This window comes from Lissotriton helveticus, chromosome 3_1 (genome assembly GCF_964261635.1).
Source record: "Lissotriton helveticus chromosome 3_1, aLisHel1.1, whole genome shotgun sequence".
Taxonomy (NCBI): domain Eukaryota; kingdom Metazoa; phylum Chordata; class Amphibia; order Caudata; family Salamandridae; genus Lissotriton; species Lissotriton helveticus.
In genome coordinates this window covers 2,039,317,859-2,039,334,732 of record NC_136061.1, presented here as the reverse complement: position 1 = coordinate 2,039,334,732, position 16,874 = coordinate 2,039,317,859, and the positions used below count along the sequence as shown (strand labels likewise).

At 46.6% G+C, this 16,874-nt stretch overlaps 1 protein-coding gene across 2 annotated transcripts in view; it reads right to left on the bottom strand.

Moving 5' to 3' along the window:
• The window catches only part of AGBL1 (AGBL carboxypeptidase 1), a 4,192,795-nt gene that overhangs the window by 3,520,519 nt on the left and 655,402 nt on the right, over positions 1-16,874 (bottom strand). For both annotated transcript variants that reach the window (XM_078683166.1, XM_078683165.1), the window contains exon 6: positions 930-967. In XM_078683166.1, the coding sequence (XP_078539292.1) occupies positions 930-967 (38 nt within the window). The remainder of the gene's footprint in view (positions 1-929; positions 968-16,874) is intronic.

The following is a 16,874-nucleotide window of genomic DNA, read 5'->3' as shown; positions in this document are numbered from 1 at the left end:
ATAAAACACATCCAGTTTTTCCGTTTCTACAAGCCAGTCTCCCGAGTACCCAAACCATGCAAACAGCATAAATGGAGGAAACGTAAAAGTTATGAGATTTACTCGAGATTTACCCCACTCAAAAATGATTATTGGCCTATTTTTAAGCATTTCAGCAGTGTGAAATGAGTAAAATAATAAAGGGGACAGGTTGTAAAGTGAAAGGAAATATTTAAAAGCAGTTATCAAGATTGGGTGTCAGCGGACCGAAAGATTATTACATTCTGTTCAGTACTGTATTGCTTCTATAGCTGAAAGAGGGCACGAGGTCCATCCAGTTATCTGAATATATACACAATGATCTACTGTTGACACCCTAAAAATAAAACTCGACACACAATATTTGCAATCGTTATCCTAGTCGAATATTTTGGTGTGAACAAACCTTTGCCATCCCTTACTGTATTTTCTATTAAAAGCTGGGTAGCCATCGGGGACATTACCTTTACCAGAAATTACCTAAGGGAGAATTAACAACACTTAAATAGAAAGGCCAGGCCATCCCCTCCATTGAACATATTCCACGCACAATTCTTCTGGATATACAGAATATTAGAATAGTGAATCATTCTCTTTCTTTTAGCCCAGTGAGATTCACTGACCATTCCTAATATGGCTTTTGTTCCTGTAGTGAAAAGGTAGCTAGGTCATTTTTGCATTTTTGTGCTGTGGTGGAATTGTTTATTGAAATCAAGACATAAAAGTGTTTCTCTAGTCTCGGGTAAAAAACTATTTGAACCTGTTGCCTTATTCTAGGAGTATGGGTGATTGCTTCTAACATTTCTTTTTATCAAATGGAAACTGGGAATCAGACCTTGTAATTACTCTTTACACCATTTGATAACACAATAAGAACTTTAGTTAAGAAACAGAACACTTTGTCAACTTACTTGATTTTAACAATGCTGCAAGTGCCTCAATAGCCGCCCTGCAAAAAATACATATTTTGGTCATAATTATTGTCAACATAAACACTTCTGTTAACTCACAACTGTCTAATGAATCCATATACTCTGAACTATAACAATAACCTTGTAGAAAATGTAGGTTTTTCATTAAATATTTGAATGTAATTGTGTATAGCATGCTTCACAATTGAAGTAAATCTGTTCTTATTGTTGATCAATACGCAGTTCACCACATTCAAATAAATGCAATATATAATAATGTAAAATTAAGATAATTGCTCCTCGAGAGCACTTGAAACAAAGTACTTGAAGCTTTTTCTGTAAGTATTCATTTAGTCCATGGGCCTTGGTCTATGAGTCTCCATGTATATGTTGAAATACAGCTGTGAGTCTAAAGTATAGCTTAATGTGGGAGAATGACCACGGCGAGGGACAGTCCGCATGGGAGAAGGAAGAGGTAAGGTACTATAAATGACAATTTCACATTAGACCCTTCACGTAGATAGCTTGGCGTGTTCATATTCATGCTACATAGATTTTTGACCAGCTTGAAGGTTATATCTTTTTGTAAGTGCTCAAATTAATGATTCTTTTACCCTTCTGAAGTCAATCGCATTAGTACCATTTATCTGGAGGAATTGCATGATTTCGTCACACGTTATTGCATATACCTGACATGCAACAGACTCTAACCCAGCCCTTCAAGAGCAGGACTACCTCATGGTTGGAAATGGGCGCACAGACCAAGAAACTGAATTTACAACAAATGTTCACATTTTATTATAATATGGCCCAAAAGTGTAAAATTAAAAAGCAACATCAAATTTTGTGCAATCAGAAATATTTTTGAAGTTTCTATTTGCAGCTTAAGTCACACTGCTATTATACCCCTTACCTAAAACAAGCACGCTGTATTAACCAAATCATAATATTCCTACCAAATATCGTTTTGTTACCAATTTAACAAAGAAAGAGCGCTAATTCTGTGTTGAATATTTAAACAAATTAACACCTCGGCCTAAAAAGTTACACTTCACAGAAGAAAGGAATTGTGCTATGGTGTTAGAACTGGGGGTCTCTAGTTGGCAGGGGTAGGTACCACTGTCCAAATAGGGACCCTTGCTTCTAGTCAGGGTAAGGAGGAAACCATCTGAGATAACCCCTGCTCAGTGCTCACCCTCTAGGTAGCTTGGCACGAGCAGTCTAGGCTAACCAGAGGCAATGTGTAAAGTATTTGTACCAACACTCACAGTAACACACTGAAAACACCACAAACTGACTCCACAACAGTTTAGAAAAATAAAGTTTTTAATCTAAACTACACAAGACCAAAATGACAAAAATCCAACATACACAGTTCAAGAATATGGTTTCAAAAGAGTTCTTAAGGTTTGCGATAAAATTCTTCAAGTTGCGATAAAATAATCCACAGATGCGTGAAAAGTTCACAGTTGCGTCACGTTTACTCACAGTAACTTTTAGTTGCGACAAAGTTCCAAAAGCAGAAGCTGGTGCGGTGGAAAACAAGCGATGCGTTGCTCTTGAGACCCTGGGGAGGCGTTTGCGAAAGCCCGGCTGCAGCAGCGGGCGTGTTGCGACGAATCCAGTCTGTATGGGGAGGAAGGCCACTTGTATGGATTCCGGTGCGTAGGTTCCGTAGGAAGTTTGTTCTCGCAAAGGCACGATGCGACGATCACGTAGGGGCTGCGACGATCTCCGGGGCGACGATGAGCGGTCCAGCGGTGATCCTCTCTCTCGCAGCTCCTCGATGCGATGGCTCTGCGACGACGCTTGCAGCGACGTGATGCGGTCCGCAAGCAAGCGGTGCGGCGATCTCAGCCAGCGACGACAGGCTCTGTGACGACACTCGCAGCGATGTTTGACTTTCCCGCACCGGTCTGGACGAAGGATGGGACGGCTCAGGCAGCGGAAACAGACGCTGCGATGATCTCGACCTTCGTAGCGGCGGGAATCTTCCAGCACTGTCAGGGATGCGCTCCGCAAGCGAGCGATGCAATACTTTTCAAATGCAAAAGTCTCTCAAGCTTAGTTTCAAGTTTCCCAGCACAGGTACAACTTCCAGAGGCCCCACAACTGGATCACGCACTCTAGGAAGGACAGAACTCCCTCGGCAGAGTTCAGGGAAGCTGGGGGTGAAGTCCTTTTGTTCCTGGGACTTCAGAACAGGGAGCCAGGTCTTCTCAGGCCCTTGGAGATTCCTTCAAGACAGGGGACCCAGCACACTAGCAAAGTCCTTCCCCTCTCCTTGGCAGCAAAGCAACAGCAGGTCAGTCCAGCAGAGCAACAGCTTCCTTCTTCAGAGTCAGCTTTCTCCTTGGCAGAGGTTCCTTCTTGATTCCAGGATGATCTAATTTTCTGTTGTCAGGGGTCCTGTACTTATACCCCTAAAAGTCTTTGTTCTCTTTGTGCAAGTGGGCCCTGAGACCGGTCTGAACCAGTTCTGGGTGTTTTCTGAGTACTTTGTTTTCCTGGCTCCTCCTTTCCTTTCAGAGTGAGGGGCAGGGTCGTTAGCCACCCGGCAGAAGGTGGAGCCAGCATTGTGGAAGGCAGGCACAGCCCTATTCAGGCCCAGGTGCTAACTCCTCCCACCACTCCAGTTGCAAATGCAGTCATTCAGCCTAGGGCTAACTCAGCCAGCCTCCTGGGAAATCCCCAGCCCCTGTCACTCTCAAACCAGACAGTCAATCCACAAACAGGCCAAGGCACACAGAAAGGTCAGACAAGAGAACAGTAACTTTCTAAAAGTGCTGTTCTCAAACACAGGATTTAAAAACAACCTTTCCTAAAAGATGTGTTATTAAATTCTGAGTTCAGGGATACTAGATACTTATGACCTATCTTGTTCCTATGGGAAGAAATGCTGGAAGCCACTGTAGCCAGCATCCCCCATGTTAATCTATGGAGCAAGATAGCCTTACAATAGTGAAAAACGAAAATGGCTGCCATTCACTATCAGAGCATGTCACCTGCACTAGTACATGCCCTACCTTTTACATACACTGCACCCTGCCCAGGGGGGTACCTTGGGCCTTCCATAGGGGTGACTAATGTGCATGAAAAGGGAAGGGTTAGGCCTGGTCAGTGGGGACACTGACCAGGAGGACATGGCAATTTCTAAACTGCACACAGGCACTGCAGTGGCAGGCCTAAGACACCATTTTAGAGCTACTCCTAGATCTAGGCCTTACACCAACCCCGGTCTTTGAGCTCAAAAACCTTGGGGTTTGGCTGTATCCTACCCTTACCTTCGTCTGCCATACCAAACGCACGGCGGCCTGTTGTTTTGGCATCTTGCGTGGACTTCGTCCCGTGCTCAAGTTTTTTGATGCCACTACTAGGCAACTCGTGATCCAAGCTACAGTGATCTCTAGGCTGGATTACGCCAGCTCCCTCTTAGTGGGTCTGAATCAAGCGGAAATTAGACGCCTCCAGCGTATTCAGAATGTGGCAGCGAGAGCGGTGGTGGGATTGCCTAGATTCTGCTCCACCACTAACACCCTGCGTGCGCTGCATTGCCTCCCGATGGCACAGAGGATTCAGTTTAAAGTCCTCTGTGTTGCCTATAAAATCCTTAAGGGATCCCCTGCCGCGATCTTGTCTAAAGTTATGTCTCGCTATGTTCCCGTTCGGTCTTTAAGATCTTCCGACATTGAACTGGCGGTCGTTCCTCGTTTTAAGCTTTGCAGGGCTGGTGGACGCTCTTTTCAAGTCCGCGCTGCACTGCTCTGGAATACCCTTCCCCCGGCGATTCGCGCCCTTGGGGACTTGTTCTCCATCCGCCGTGCGATTAAAACTTTTCTGTTCCCTTAGTGCTCTCTTTTTATCCTGTGCTGCTTAGTTGTGTTATGCTGCTACCTTGTCGGGCGCCAGGACGCTCCTTCGCTGGAGCATCTGTGCGCTTAATAAATTCGCATAACGTAACATAACATAACATAACATAACATAACTCCTGTGGGTGGCACAATCAGTGCTGCAGGCCCACTAGCAGCATTTGTCATCACCAGCCCTGGCACACCCAGTGCACTTTACTGGGGACTTCATGGTGACACAAATATGCCAAACATGTATATCCAATCAGAATAACAATTTACGTAGGGAGCACTTACACTCTGGCACTGATCAGCAGTGGCAGAGTGTCCAAAGCATCTAAACCAGCAAAAACGAAATCCAGCCCAGCATCAAAAGTACAGGAGGTAGAGGCAAAAAGATAGGGGAAAACCACGCCAAAGATGCCAGGTCTAACATGTGTCCCCACCAGCTGAAAGTGGGGAGAACTACCCACCCTCTTGGGAGTTCTCTTCACTAAGGCTGAAAAACCTGGACAGACCATCAGCATTGGCGTGTTCTGTGCCAGGGCGGTGTTCCACCGTAAAGTCCATTCCCTGTAGGGAGATGGACCACCTCAACAGTTTTGGGTTCTCGCCCCTCATCTGCATTAACCATCTGAGGGGCCTGTGGTCGGTCTGAACACGGAAGTGAGTCCCAAACAGGTAGGGCCTCAACTTCTTCAGAGCCCAGACCACAGAAAATGCTTCTCTCTCAATCGCACTCCACCTCTGTTCCCTGGGGAGTAGTCTCCTACTAATGAAGGCTACCGGCTGGTCTCGTCCCTCCTGAGTGATTTGTGAGAGTACTTCTCCCACACCATGTTCTGAGGCATCTGTCTGTACTATGAACTCACTGGAAAAGTCAGGTGCCTTGAGCACCGGTGCTGTGCACATGGTATTCTTCAGGGCATCAAAAGCAGTTTGGCAGGCTTCGGTCCAGTCCACTCTTTTGGGCAACTTCTTAAAAGTGAGTTCTGTCAAGGGGGCGACAATGGTGCCATATCCCTTGACAAACCGTCTGTAATACCTGGTGAGTCCTAAAAAGGCTCTCACCTCTGTCTGTGTCTTGGGGGGCTCCCAAGCCAGAATGGTATCAATCTTTGCCTGTAGGGGCGCCACCTGGCCGCTCCCCACTTGGTGTCTCAAATACACCACAGATCCCTGCCCTATCTGGCAATTGCTGGCCTTGATAGTGAGGCCTGCCCTTTGCAGAGCCTTCAACACTTCACAGAGGTGTTGCAAGTGTTCCTACCATGTGGAGCTGAACACAGCAATGTCATCCAGGTACGCGGCGCTGAATGCCTCCAGCCCGGACAGTACCTGGTTAACCAGTCTCTGGAAGGTGGCAGGGGCATTCTTCAACCCAAAAGGCATGACTTGGAACTGGAAGTGCCCCTCTGGCGTTGAAAATGCCGACCTCTCTTTGGCCCCCTCAGTTAAGGTAATCTGCCGGTACCCAGAAGTCAAATCAAATATTCTGAGGTACTGGGCAGCTCCCAACCGATCCACGAGCTCATCAGCTCTGGGGATGGGGTGTGCGTCAGTCTTCGTGACCGCATTGAGCCCACGGTAGTCAACGCAAAACCTGAGTTCTGGAGTGGCACCTGGTGCAGCAGCTTTTGGTACCAATACCACTGGGCTAGCCCAGGGGCTGCTGGAGGGCTCAATTACCCCTAGCGCCAACATCTTGGAAACCTCTTCCTTGATGCTGACCCTGACCTTGTCAGCTACCCTGTACAATTTTTGTTTCACAGGCAGACTGTCTCCAGTGTCCACATCATGGACGCACCAGTTGGTGACTCCTGGGGTCAAGGAGAACAGGGAGGCAAACTGACCCAACACTTGGCGACAGTCACTCTGCTGCTCTGGGGTCAGGGTGGGCGAGAGGACCACACCATCCACTGACCCATCTTGCTCCTTAACTGCCAGGAGGTCAGGGAGAGGATCACTATCCTCTTCCATTCCTGCATCTGTAGCCATGAGCATTGTCACTTCATACCTCTCAAAGTGTGGTTTGAGGCGGTTCACATGCAAGACTCTCAGGGGCTGCCTGGGAGTCCTCAGGTTAACCAGGTAGGTTACCTCACTTTTCCTTTCCACCACCTCATATGGCCCAGTCCACTTGTCTTGGAGTGCACAAGGCTCCACTGGGGCCATCACCCACACTTTCTGCCCAGGTTGAAATTCGACCAGAGTGGTATTCTGGTCGTACCATCTTTTCATTTCTTCCTGGCTAGCTTCCAGGTTCTCCTGAGCGAGCTTCCTGAAGCGTTGTGTCTGGTTGCGAATAGCCAGCACATGGCTGAACACATCCTGGGGGGTTTTCCCATGGGATTTCTCCCACCCCTCCTTCACCAGTGAGAGAGGTCCTCTAACAGGGTGGCCATACAGGAGTTCAAAGGGACTGAACCCTAAGGACTTCTGAGGCACCTCCCTGTAGGCAAACAACAGGCATGGTAACAAGACGTCCCACTTCCGTCTCATGGGCTCCGCTAGGCCCATAATCATACCTTTCAGGGTCCGGTTGAACCTTTCAACCAACCCATTTCCTTGAGGGTGATAAGGAGTGGTGAACTTATAGGTTACCCCACACTCCTCCCACAGAGACTTCATGTACCTAGAGATGAAGTTGGTACCCCGGTCGGAGACCTCCTCTCTGGGGAACCCCACACGGGAAAAGATCCCCATCAATGCACGGCCCACCACGGGTGCTGTGATTGTCCTGAGAGGGACTGCTTCCGCGTACGGGGTGGCATGGTCCACCAAGACCAGGATGAACCTGTTGCCTAAGGCTGTCTTGGGGTCCAGGGGCCCTACAACGTCTATGCCCAGCCGCTCGAAAGGGTGCTCACCACTGGAAAGGGATGGAGGGGTGCCTTCAACTTCATTCCAGTCTTGCCACTGGCTTGACAGATTTGGCAAGACCTACAAAAGGAACTAACGTGCTTCCTCATCTGGGGCCAGTGGAAGTGGGTGACAAGCCGGTTTAGGGTCTTGTCTTGCCCCAGATGTCCTGCAAGAGGCACGTCATGAGCCAGACCCATTAGGAAGTTTCTGAAGAGCTCGGGTACCACCAGCACACGGGCTGCACGAGGCTCAGCAAACTTAGGGTCACTATACAATAAGTCATCTTCCCAGTAGATAAAGTGATCTCTGGCTGCTCCACCTGCTGCCTGATCTACAGCCTGTTGCCGCAGACCAATGAGGGAAGGGCATTCCTTCTGCACCTGGCAGAATTCCTCCCTGGAGGGACCACCTTCCTGCTGCCAATGGGTCAGCTCAGGCAGGTCCCCCAGTTCGGCCACCTGTTCTCCTGTAGGTTCCAGGGCATCCCCCTCAGGTTCTGCACCTTCCTGGCTAGTGGGAACTGCTGGGGCGGGTTCCCCGCGCCCCCTGCCTCTTCCTCTCCTGGCAGGTCTCTGGGCCACTGTTTCAGGCTCCAGTTCTGCTGAGTTACCCTTACTTGCTGCCATAGCACGCGTGGTCACGCAGATCCATGCAGACAAACCCAACATCTCTCTGTGTTCTACATCCTTCCATGGAGAACTCTCCAGGTCGTTACCTAACAGACAGTCTACAGGCAAGGCATCACTGACAACTACTTCCAAAAGACCAGAGACTCCCACCCCATTCAAAGGGAACACGTGCCAACTTGCAGAGACGCACTGAGCTGTCAGCTGCCACTATAGGGAGGAGTACATCAGGGAAGATTTGCTCTTCAGACACCCACTGACACCTCACGGATGTCACGCTGGCTCCTGTGTCTCTCAGAGCCTCAACCTCCCTCCCATTGATGGTCACCCTCTGCCCATACTTCTTAGTGTTAGAGGGCAGTAAGGTTTCCCAGACCATCTCTCGGTCTCCTAGAGAGACAAGGGACATAACTGCTAAGCCCACCTTCCCAGTAGAAATCAAATACCCGCCCCAAAGCTACACTTGCTAACCCTGGGGCTGGAGCACCAGTGGGTGTGGGTTTCTTTTTGGGACAGCTAGGAGCTATGTGGCCCACCTCATTGCAGTGAGTGATAGCAGGTAGGTGGACCCCTGTTGTCTCTGTTATCTCTATTGTCCCGCCTGCCCTTAGAGGGCCATGGCTTTCTAGGTTTGGGGGTTGGGATTCCTTTCCCTGGGAACTATTTTGGGGCCCTTGTGAGAACTCCTTTTGGTTACCCTTGTCTCCCCCACTCTTCTGCTGGGGATCCTGCCCACCTTTGGCTGTGGTACCCACAATTCCTCTGTGGACCCTGGTACTGGTCCAGCGGTCGGCCTCCTTAGCAAGCTCAATGGGGTCTGTCAGCTTGCTGTCTAAAGGATGCTGGCGCAGCTCTGGAACACAAAGACTACTCAAGTGCTCCCAACTGATTAAATGCAATAACCCCTTAAAATAAGTTACTTTACTGCCCTTCATCCAACCTTCCAGTGCACGTGAGTACAAATTCACACACTCCATCCAAGTCTCAGACTCTCTCTTCTTAGAGTTTCTAAACTGCAAAACTGCAGTCTATACTGCTCTGGAGTAAGGCCATACCTGAGACATAAGGCCTCATTCATATCGGGGTAGGTCATGGCACCTGCCATCTCTAAGGGCTCTAGAGCACTACTCCCAGAAGCCTCAAAATGTTTCCACTGGCCCGCCCGCCAATACTGTTCAGGCACACCTTTCATTCTCAATGTAATCTCATACGAAGTGAACCAGGCATAAATATCCTCAATCCTATGGTAATTCTGCACCAGGTCCTTGGGAATATATACTTTACCCCCATGCACGGGCTGCACGCTGCCACCATTTGAACTGGCATCCACCTCCTTGGCTTTAAGATCCAGTTCTCTCATGCTCAACTCATGAGCCAAAAGCAATTTCTTTTCCTCCAAGCCGCGGGCACTTTTTCACTCCTCCGCCGTCTTTTCTCTCTCTTTATCCATTTCCAATTGCTTCATTTTCATTTTCATGACTTCCAAGTCATATTCTCTCACTCTCTGATTTTCTTGTAACTCTTCTGGGGTAAGGCCCCTGCTGGAATGGTTGCTGCCAGCTCCTGAGCCTACTCTGCCCACTGGCAGATCTGTGACTTGAAAACTATTCCCTACATTCACATCATCATTTCCTTCTTGTGCATTCCAATGGGCCTTCAAGATTCTCTGCAGGTCCTCCTTTCTGTAGGCGCTCTTTATGGGGCACTCAAACTCAAGGCAGAATTTCCTAAGTTGCTCAACTTTGTATGAATACAAATCTCAGATGACAGACTCCAATTCTCCTTCTGCCCCCTCACTGAGTGCCTTTCCTTTCGCAGACATGATGCTTTGAAGAGTTACTCAAAAATAGAATCAAAAATCAAAAACCAGTAGTATGTGGTGGCGTAGTGGTCTGCACTCACTAGTGATGTACACCAATTACTGTGGGTCTAGTACAAATACAAGTTTAATCCGCACCGCTGACCAACAATGTTTGAACTGGGGGTCTCCAGTTGGCAGGGTTAGGTACCACTGTCCAAATAGGGACCCTTGCTTCTAGTCAAGGTAAGGAGGAAACCCTCTGAGATAATCCCTGCTCACCCTCTAGGTAGCTTGGCACGAGCAGTCTAGGCTAACCAGAGGCAATGTGTAAAGTATTTGTACCAACACTCACAGTAACACAGTGAAAACACCACAAACTGACTCCACAACAGTTTAGAAAAATAAAGGTATTTAATCTAAACTACACAAGACCAAAACGACAAAAATCCAACATACACAGTTCAAGAATATGGTTTCAAAAGAGTTCTTAAGGTTTGCGATAAAATTCTGTAAGTTGCGATAAAATAATCCACAGATGCGTGAAAAGTTCACAGTTGCGACACGTTTACTCACAGTACCGTTTAGTTGCGACAAAGTTCAAAGCAGAAGCTGGCGCGGTGGAAAACAAGCGATGCGTTGCTCCTGAGACCCTGGGGAGGCGTTTGCGAAAGCCCGGCTGCAGCAGCGGGCGTGTTGCGACGAATCCGGTCTGTATGGGGAGGAAGGCCACTTGTATGGATTCCGGTGCGTAGGTTCCGTAGGAAGTTTGTTCTTGCAAAGGCACAATGCGACGATCTCGTAGGGGCTTCGACGATCTCCGGGGCGACGATGCGCGATCCAGCGGTGATCCTCTCTCTCGCAGCTCCTCGATGCGATGGCTCTGTGACGACGCTCGCAGCGACGTGATGCGGTCCGCAAGCAAGTGGTGCAGCGATCTCACCCAGCGACGACAGGCTCTGCGACGACACTCGCAGCGATGTTCGACTTTCCCGCACCGGTCTGGTGCGTCCCGCAAACGAATGATGCGACGGCTCTGGCAGCGGCAACAGACGCTGCGACGATCTCGACCTTCGTAGCGGCGGGAATCTTCTCGCACTGTCGGGGATGCGCTCCGCAAGCGAGCGATGCATACTTTTCAAATGCAAAAGTCTCTCAAGCTTAGTTACAAGCTTCCCAGCACAGGTACAACTTCCAGAGGGCCCACAACTGGATCAAGCACTCCAGGAAGGACAGAACTCTCTCAGCAGAGTTCAGGGAAGCTGGGGGTGAAGTCCTTTTGTTCCTGGGACTTCAGAACAGGGAGCCAGCTCTTCTCAGGCCCTTGGAGATTCCTTCAAGACAGGGGACACAGCACACTAGCAAAGTCCTTCCCCTCTCCTTGGCAGCACAGCAACAGCAGGTCAGTCCAGCAGAGCAACAGCAGGACAGTCTTCCTTCTTCAGAGTAAGCTTTCTCCTTGGCAGAGGTTCCTTCTTGATTCCAGGATGATCTAATTTTCTGTTGTCAGGGGTCCTGTACTTATACCCCTAAAAGTCTTTGTTCGCTTTGTGCAAGTGGGCCCTGAGCCCGGTCTGAACCAGTTCTGGGTGTTTCCTGAGTACTTTGTTTTCCTGGCTTCTCCTTTCCTTTCAGAGTGAGGGGCAGGGTCATCAGCCGCCCGGCAGGAGGTGCAAATGCAGTCATTCAGCCTAGGGCTGACTCAGCCAGCCTCCTGGGGAATCCCCAGCCCCTGTCACTCTCAAACCAGACAGTCAATCCACAAACAGGCCAAGGCACATAGAAAGGTCAGACAAGAGAACAGCAACTTTCTAAATGTGCTGTTCTCAAACACAGGATTTAAAAACAACCTTTCCTAAAAGATGTGTTATTAAATTCTGAGTTTAGGGATACTAGATACTAATGTCCTATCTTGTTCCTATGGGAGGAAATGCTGGAAGCCACTGTAGCCAGCATCCCCCATGTTAATCTATGGAGCAAGATAGCCTTACAATAGTGAAAAACGAAAATGGCTGCCATTCACTATCAGAGCATGTCACCTGCACTAGTATATGTCCTACCTTTTACATATGCTGCACCCTGCCCAGGTGGGTACCTTGGGCCTTTCATAGGGGTGACTAATGTGCCTGAAAAGGGAAGGGTTAGGCCTGGTCAGTGTGGACACTGATCTGGAGGACATGGCAGTTTCTAAACTGCACACAGGCACTGCAGTGGCAGGCCTGAGACACCATTTTAGAGCTACTCCTGTGTGTGGCACAATCAGTGCTGCAGGCCCACTAGTAGCATTTGTCATCACCAGCCCTGGCACACCCAGTGCACTTTACTGGGGACATCATGGTGATAAAAATATGCCAAACATGTATATCCAATCAGAATAACAATTTACGTAGGGAGCACTTACACTCTGGCACTGATCAGCAGTGGCAGAGTGTCCAAAATATCTAATCTATCCAATCTATCTAAACCAGCAAAAACGAAATCCAGCACAGCATCAAAAATACGGAAGGTAGAGGCAAAAAGATAGGGGAAAACCACACCAACGATGCCAGGTCTAACATATGGTATATTACTAAACAAGTAATTTATTAATATGTGTAGCATTCTAAAGCAACGATTGTTCATCTGATTTTAACAAAGAGGCTTCTTCACTGTCCTAAAAATCGACTAGGGACATCAAGTCAGTAACTCAACTCGGTTTTGAAGCACCATGACTTCTGCAAGAAGTAACCATAAGAGTGGTATCCTGTCAGTAAGTTTGAATCGAAAGCAATGAATTGATGAGGTTGTGGGAACTGGAAATTTAGGGATTGACATATGCTCACATATATGCTACGTTATGTGCATTCCTTTTCACTTGAGGATCTTGGTTGGAGCTAAAAGTTGTAAGTGGAAAGTAATACAGCCCTTGAGATTTAAGTTAACTAGAAATATATTTCTAAATTGTTTCAGTGTGGCTGTGTGCTTTGGGGCATCCGCAAAATCATGCACTCTAAGCATGTAGAGGACCTAATTTATAAATACAACATGAGAAATTGGTCTTAGTACACAGAAAGCTTTGAGATGTATTTAATTTTCCACAGCCAAGATATTGTTTTACAATGTGTTTCATGATAATAATCGATAAATAGTTCGATCCCGGAGCCTGAAAATGAGGTATTTATGATGTGGAATCCCCATCCCAGACACTAAACAATGCACTGCAAAGCTGTGTTGGAACTTAAAATTAGCCCTGAAAAAATATTCAAACTAGTCCCTCACTGCAGGGCCATCATCACTAGAATGAGCTGTGGAGACGTGGATTCGCGGTTTTGCATGCTACTCTGAAAGCAGACCCCACGCCTGCAGTCCACCAAGAATATGCCTTGGCAGAACTGCCAGTCTATTTCTGATGCTAGAGCCGCAATAACTGGCCTTTGGCTTTAACTGGGACTTCGGGGATGACTATAAACTTCATGCATGACTTAAGGGAAGGCGGGTAGTCAGGTCTAACAGGACCATTGTAGCAGGGTGTTTTCGTTCTGGTTGGAGAAGGAAAGGTGAAGTGGAGCGAGAAGGAGAGCATTAAATAAAGGAAACGTTTGTTTGGTACTGAAAGTCAGAGGCAGTTCAGTTTGAAAAAGTATACCGGGCAAAGCCATCAAACTGAACTCATGAAGGAACTAAAAAACTAGGCTTGGTTGGCCTGAGTGAAATGAACCTTCAGACTTAAGCATTTTCCATTAAAATGTTGTGCTGGAAAGGTAAATATACGAAGCATGTACCATAAGCAAACCTATTAAACTTTTGACTGCTATGGTTTAGTCCATGGTACTGATCCATTTTTGAGATTTATGACAGGTCCCACTTAAATCTTCACAATTTTATTCCACAAAAGATATCCGGAAATGGGAACAGTGCTGCACAAGAAAGTGTGTGATTTTGTTTTCAAAAGAAACATGAACAAAAGATTTGCTGTGACAAGTTCACCCTCTTCCTAGGCTTCAGAAACTGAGTGTTGTAAACAAGCTGTAAAATAGTTTTTAAGAGGTGGTCATGATTTGCTATTTATATGATTTCCACCGTCTTGTAGGAAAGAGGTGTAGAGCCAATGTGTAAATGTAAATTGATACTTGTATAGTGCACTACTCACCCGCAAGGGTCTCAAGGTGCTTGTACGAATACCGCTGTGGAACCCATCCTGGCTTTCCCTGTGAGGTGTCCACTCCTGGGCACCCCAATGTGGGGTACACTTAGAAAGCCTATCATTTTAGAAACATAAACATTTCTGAATTCTGAAGGTGGTCATTTGTGTAGATTGCCCATCATTTTCCTAAATAGACTAATTATGGTTATCAAAAATAATGAATGTAATTTGGAAAATAGGTGACAATTTTCATCTGTAATTTTTGCCCTGCTGGCAGTCTAAAAAATGAATATGTCATAACAGGCTAACAAGGTAACCTTTCAACCCTAGACACTTTTCATACCTCCACCCGTGGGGTGACCCAGGTGTGGATCACACTAATGTTTCTTCGCTACAATGACCTGCAAACATCTGACTTTTCCTGAAATCACAAATTTCCCACATATATCAGTGTGGGAAATTTCAGGAACCTGCCGGGTTCTAAAAGGTTTCTACACAGTGTTCAATGCACCCAGATCAAAACTGTATTCTAGTTGAGTAAGTGAGACGCCACCCAGAAGAGAAAAGGCCCCAAAATGCAAAGTGGAAGCATCAGGCTACTTGCTTTGAATTGCAGTCCTTCTGTGGATTCGGCTACCCGTGATACTTTGGCTTTGGGTTTTCAAGTGCCCTTCATAACCTACCAAACTTAAACATTTTTGAAAGCTAGAAACACAGGAAGATTCCTGGGTAGTGTGGTCTGTGTCAATACCATTAGGTTTTCTTACCCGGAACACCTTACAAACATCACAACTATGTCTACAATCGCCCAAATCCCTCTCTCTCTGTCGTGGAGAGTGGGTGCTGCATACAAGTCCAGAGTCAGATGGTACTCACTAAATTCTACGAATCATGATCATATCTTATAATGATCACCGATGTTGACATTTGACACATGTATGACTGTATATACCAATGTATTCATGCTTCTCTCCCATGTGACTATACACGGATTGCTTGGATCTCCTAGCACATTACGATATATTGTCTGTTCATATTACCAGACATAATGGGAGTTATTAACAGATACCGGTCACACATACATGGTTATGCTCTGAGATCTATCCCTCCACTATACCACAGTTACACATACAACCCTATGTATCATCTTCTCCCACACGACTTTGGCATATTCTTAAGATTTCAGAGGTATGGATATCTTCCACGGTACATTTGGAATATATAATTAATTTTAATTCCTCCTCACACTACATAACTACTTTTAATGATTATTTCTGATTTCTTTACTAGAATTATAGATTGATCATTCGGGCAATTATCGTACTAAATCTTACAAGAATAGACGTTTTACTGTGTTTCTAATACCATTAAGGGCACTTTTTGCACGGTTGAAACATAAGAACTAACACTTTTAAGATGGTGACTGCAAGATTACCAACCCACGGACCACTGGGACAGATAGGTTAGTCCTACGACCATCTCTATGTTTGAACGCGAGGACGCCTATTCTGCGTATGCGTTTATATATACTGACAGCACAGGCACAGACCAGCCACCATACACAGCCGCGAGGTTCGGATTCGGAACCAGGACGCTTCCGGGTAAGTCCACGGCATAACATGTTGGGTTTAGTGGAATTTTGCCGCCCGCGGGGGGCGCTCTATATTAACCAGAATGTGTGGATTTGTGATTAGTTTACAGAACTAGGGTAAGACAAGGGAAGCAAGCAATTACTGATGTCGGATAAACGACGTGATCTCATGCAGGTAGAATAAATTCCCCCTTACAATTTGGAGACTTCATTTTGACCGTTTTAAGGTATTGGTTAATGATATTTGAAACCACATTGTTGATTGGTTGTAGAAAAATAAAAGACGTGCTGGTATTTTAAGGTATGAGTGCAACCCTCTTTTTATATGCATTAGAAAATGTAGATGGTGTGCTGGGCTCTGTGCATATTGGGACACAGACTGTTTACAGACTGGTGGCTTGCTCGTTCGTTATGATTATTGTGACTTCTGGATTTACAGGATGGGATATGTATCGGACCTACGGACCAGTTCCAAGGGGTGCCCCCACCTATGAAATAGGGATTTACCCATTTAAAGCACAACGTTGTTGTAACGAAGAAGCTGTTCTAGGTGCAATTAGGCAATCGAAGAGACCTTACACACCATACGCGCTGTACCTCTATTTATAATTAAGATTTAATATACAAGAATAGTCAGTTAACCCAAAAATACAGTCATTCAGGAAATGACGTAGCAATATTGATGGAGCAAGGATTCGCACATGAAGCGACCTGCTTGTATTCATGACCCTCGAATAAAGTTAAAAGCAATAATCAACATGTTTGTTTTACTAAAATCGCATTTTACATAAACATTGGGTGTCCGAGAGAAGCTTGCTTATGTGTTTTACTAACCATAATACGCTTGCATCTAAGATGGCTGCTGCTACGCGAGGGTTTCTACTGCGCATGCGTCTGTCACACTCACGTGACATGACGTACTCTTTGCTTTGGAGGGAATCTTTTTGCTTCTGCCCCCTAGTAATAGTATGGCTGCTCTATGTCTTCACATGCATGAAGCTTGCACTGCTGCTTTTGCTAAGCTGTTCATTCTGCTTAAACTTAATACTATAGTTAAATATAAAATAATGGGTATAGAGTAGAGATACATGGTA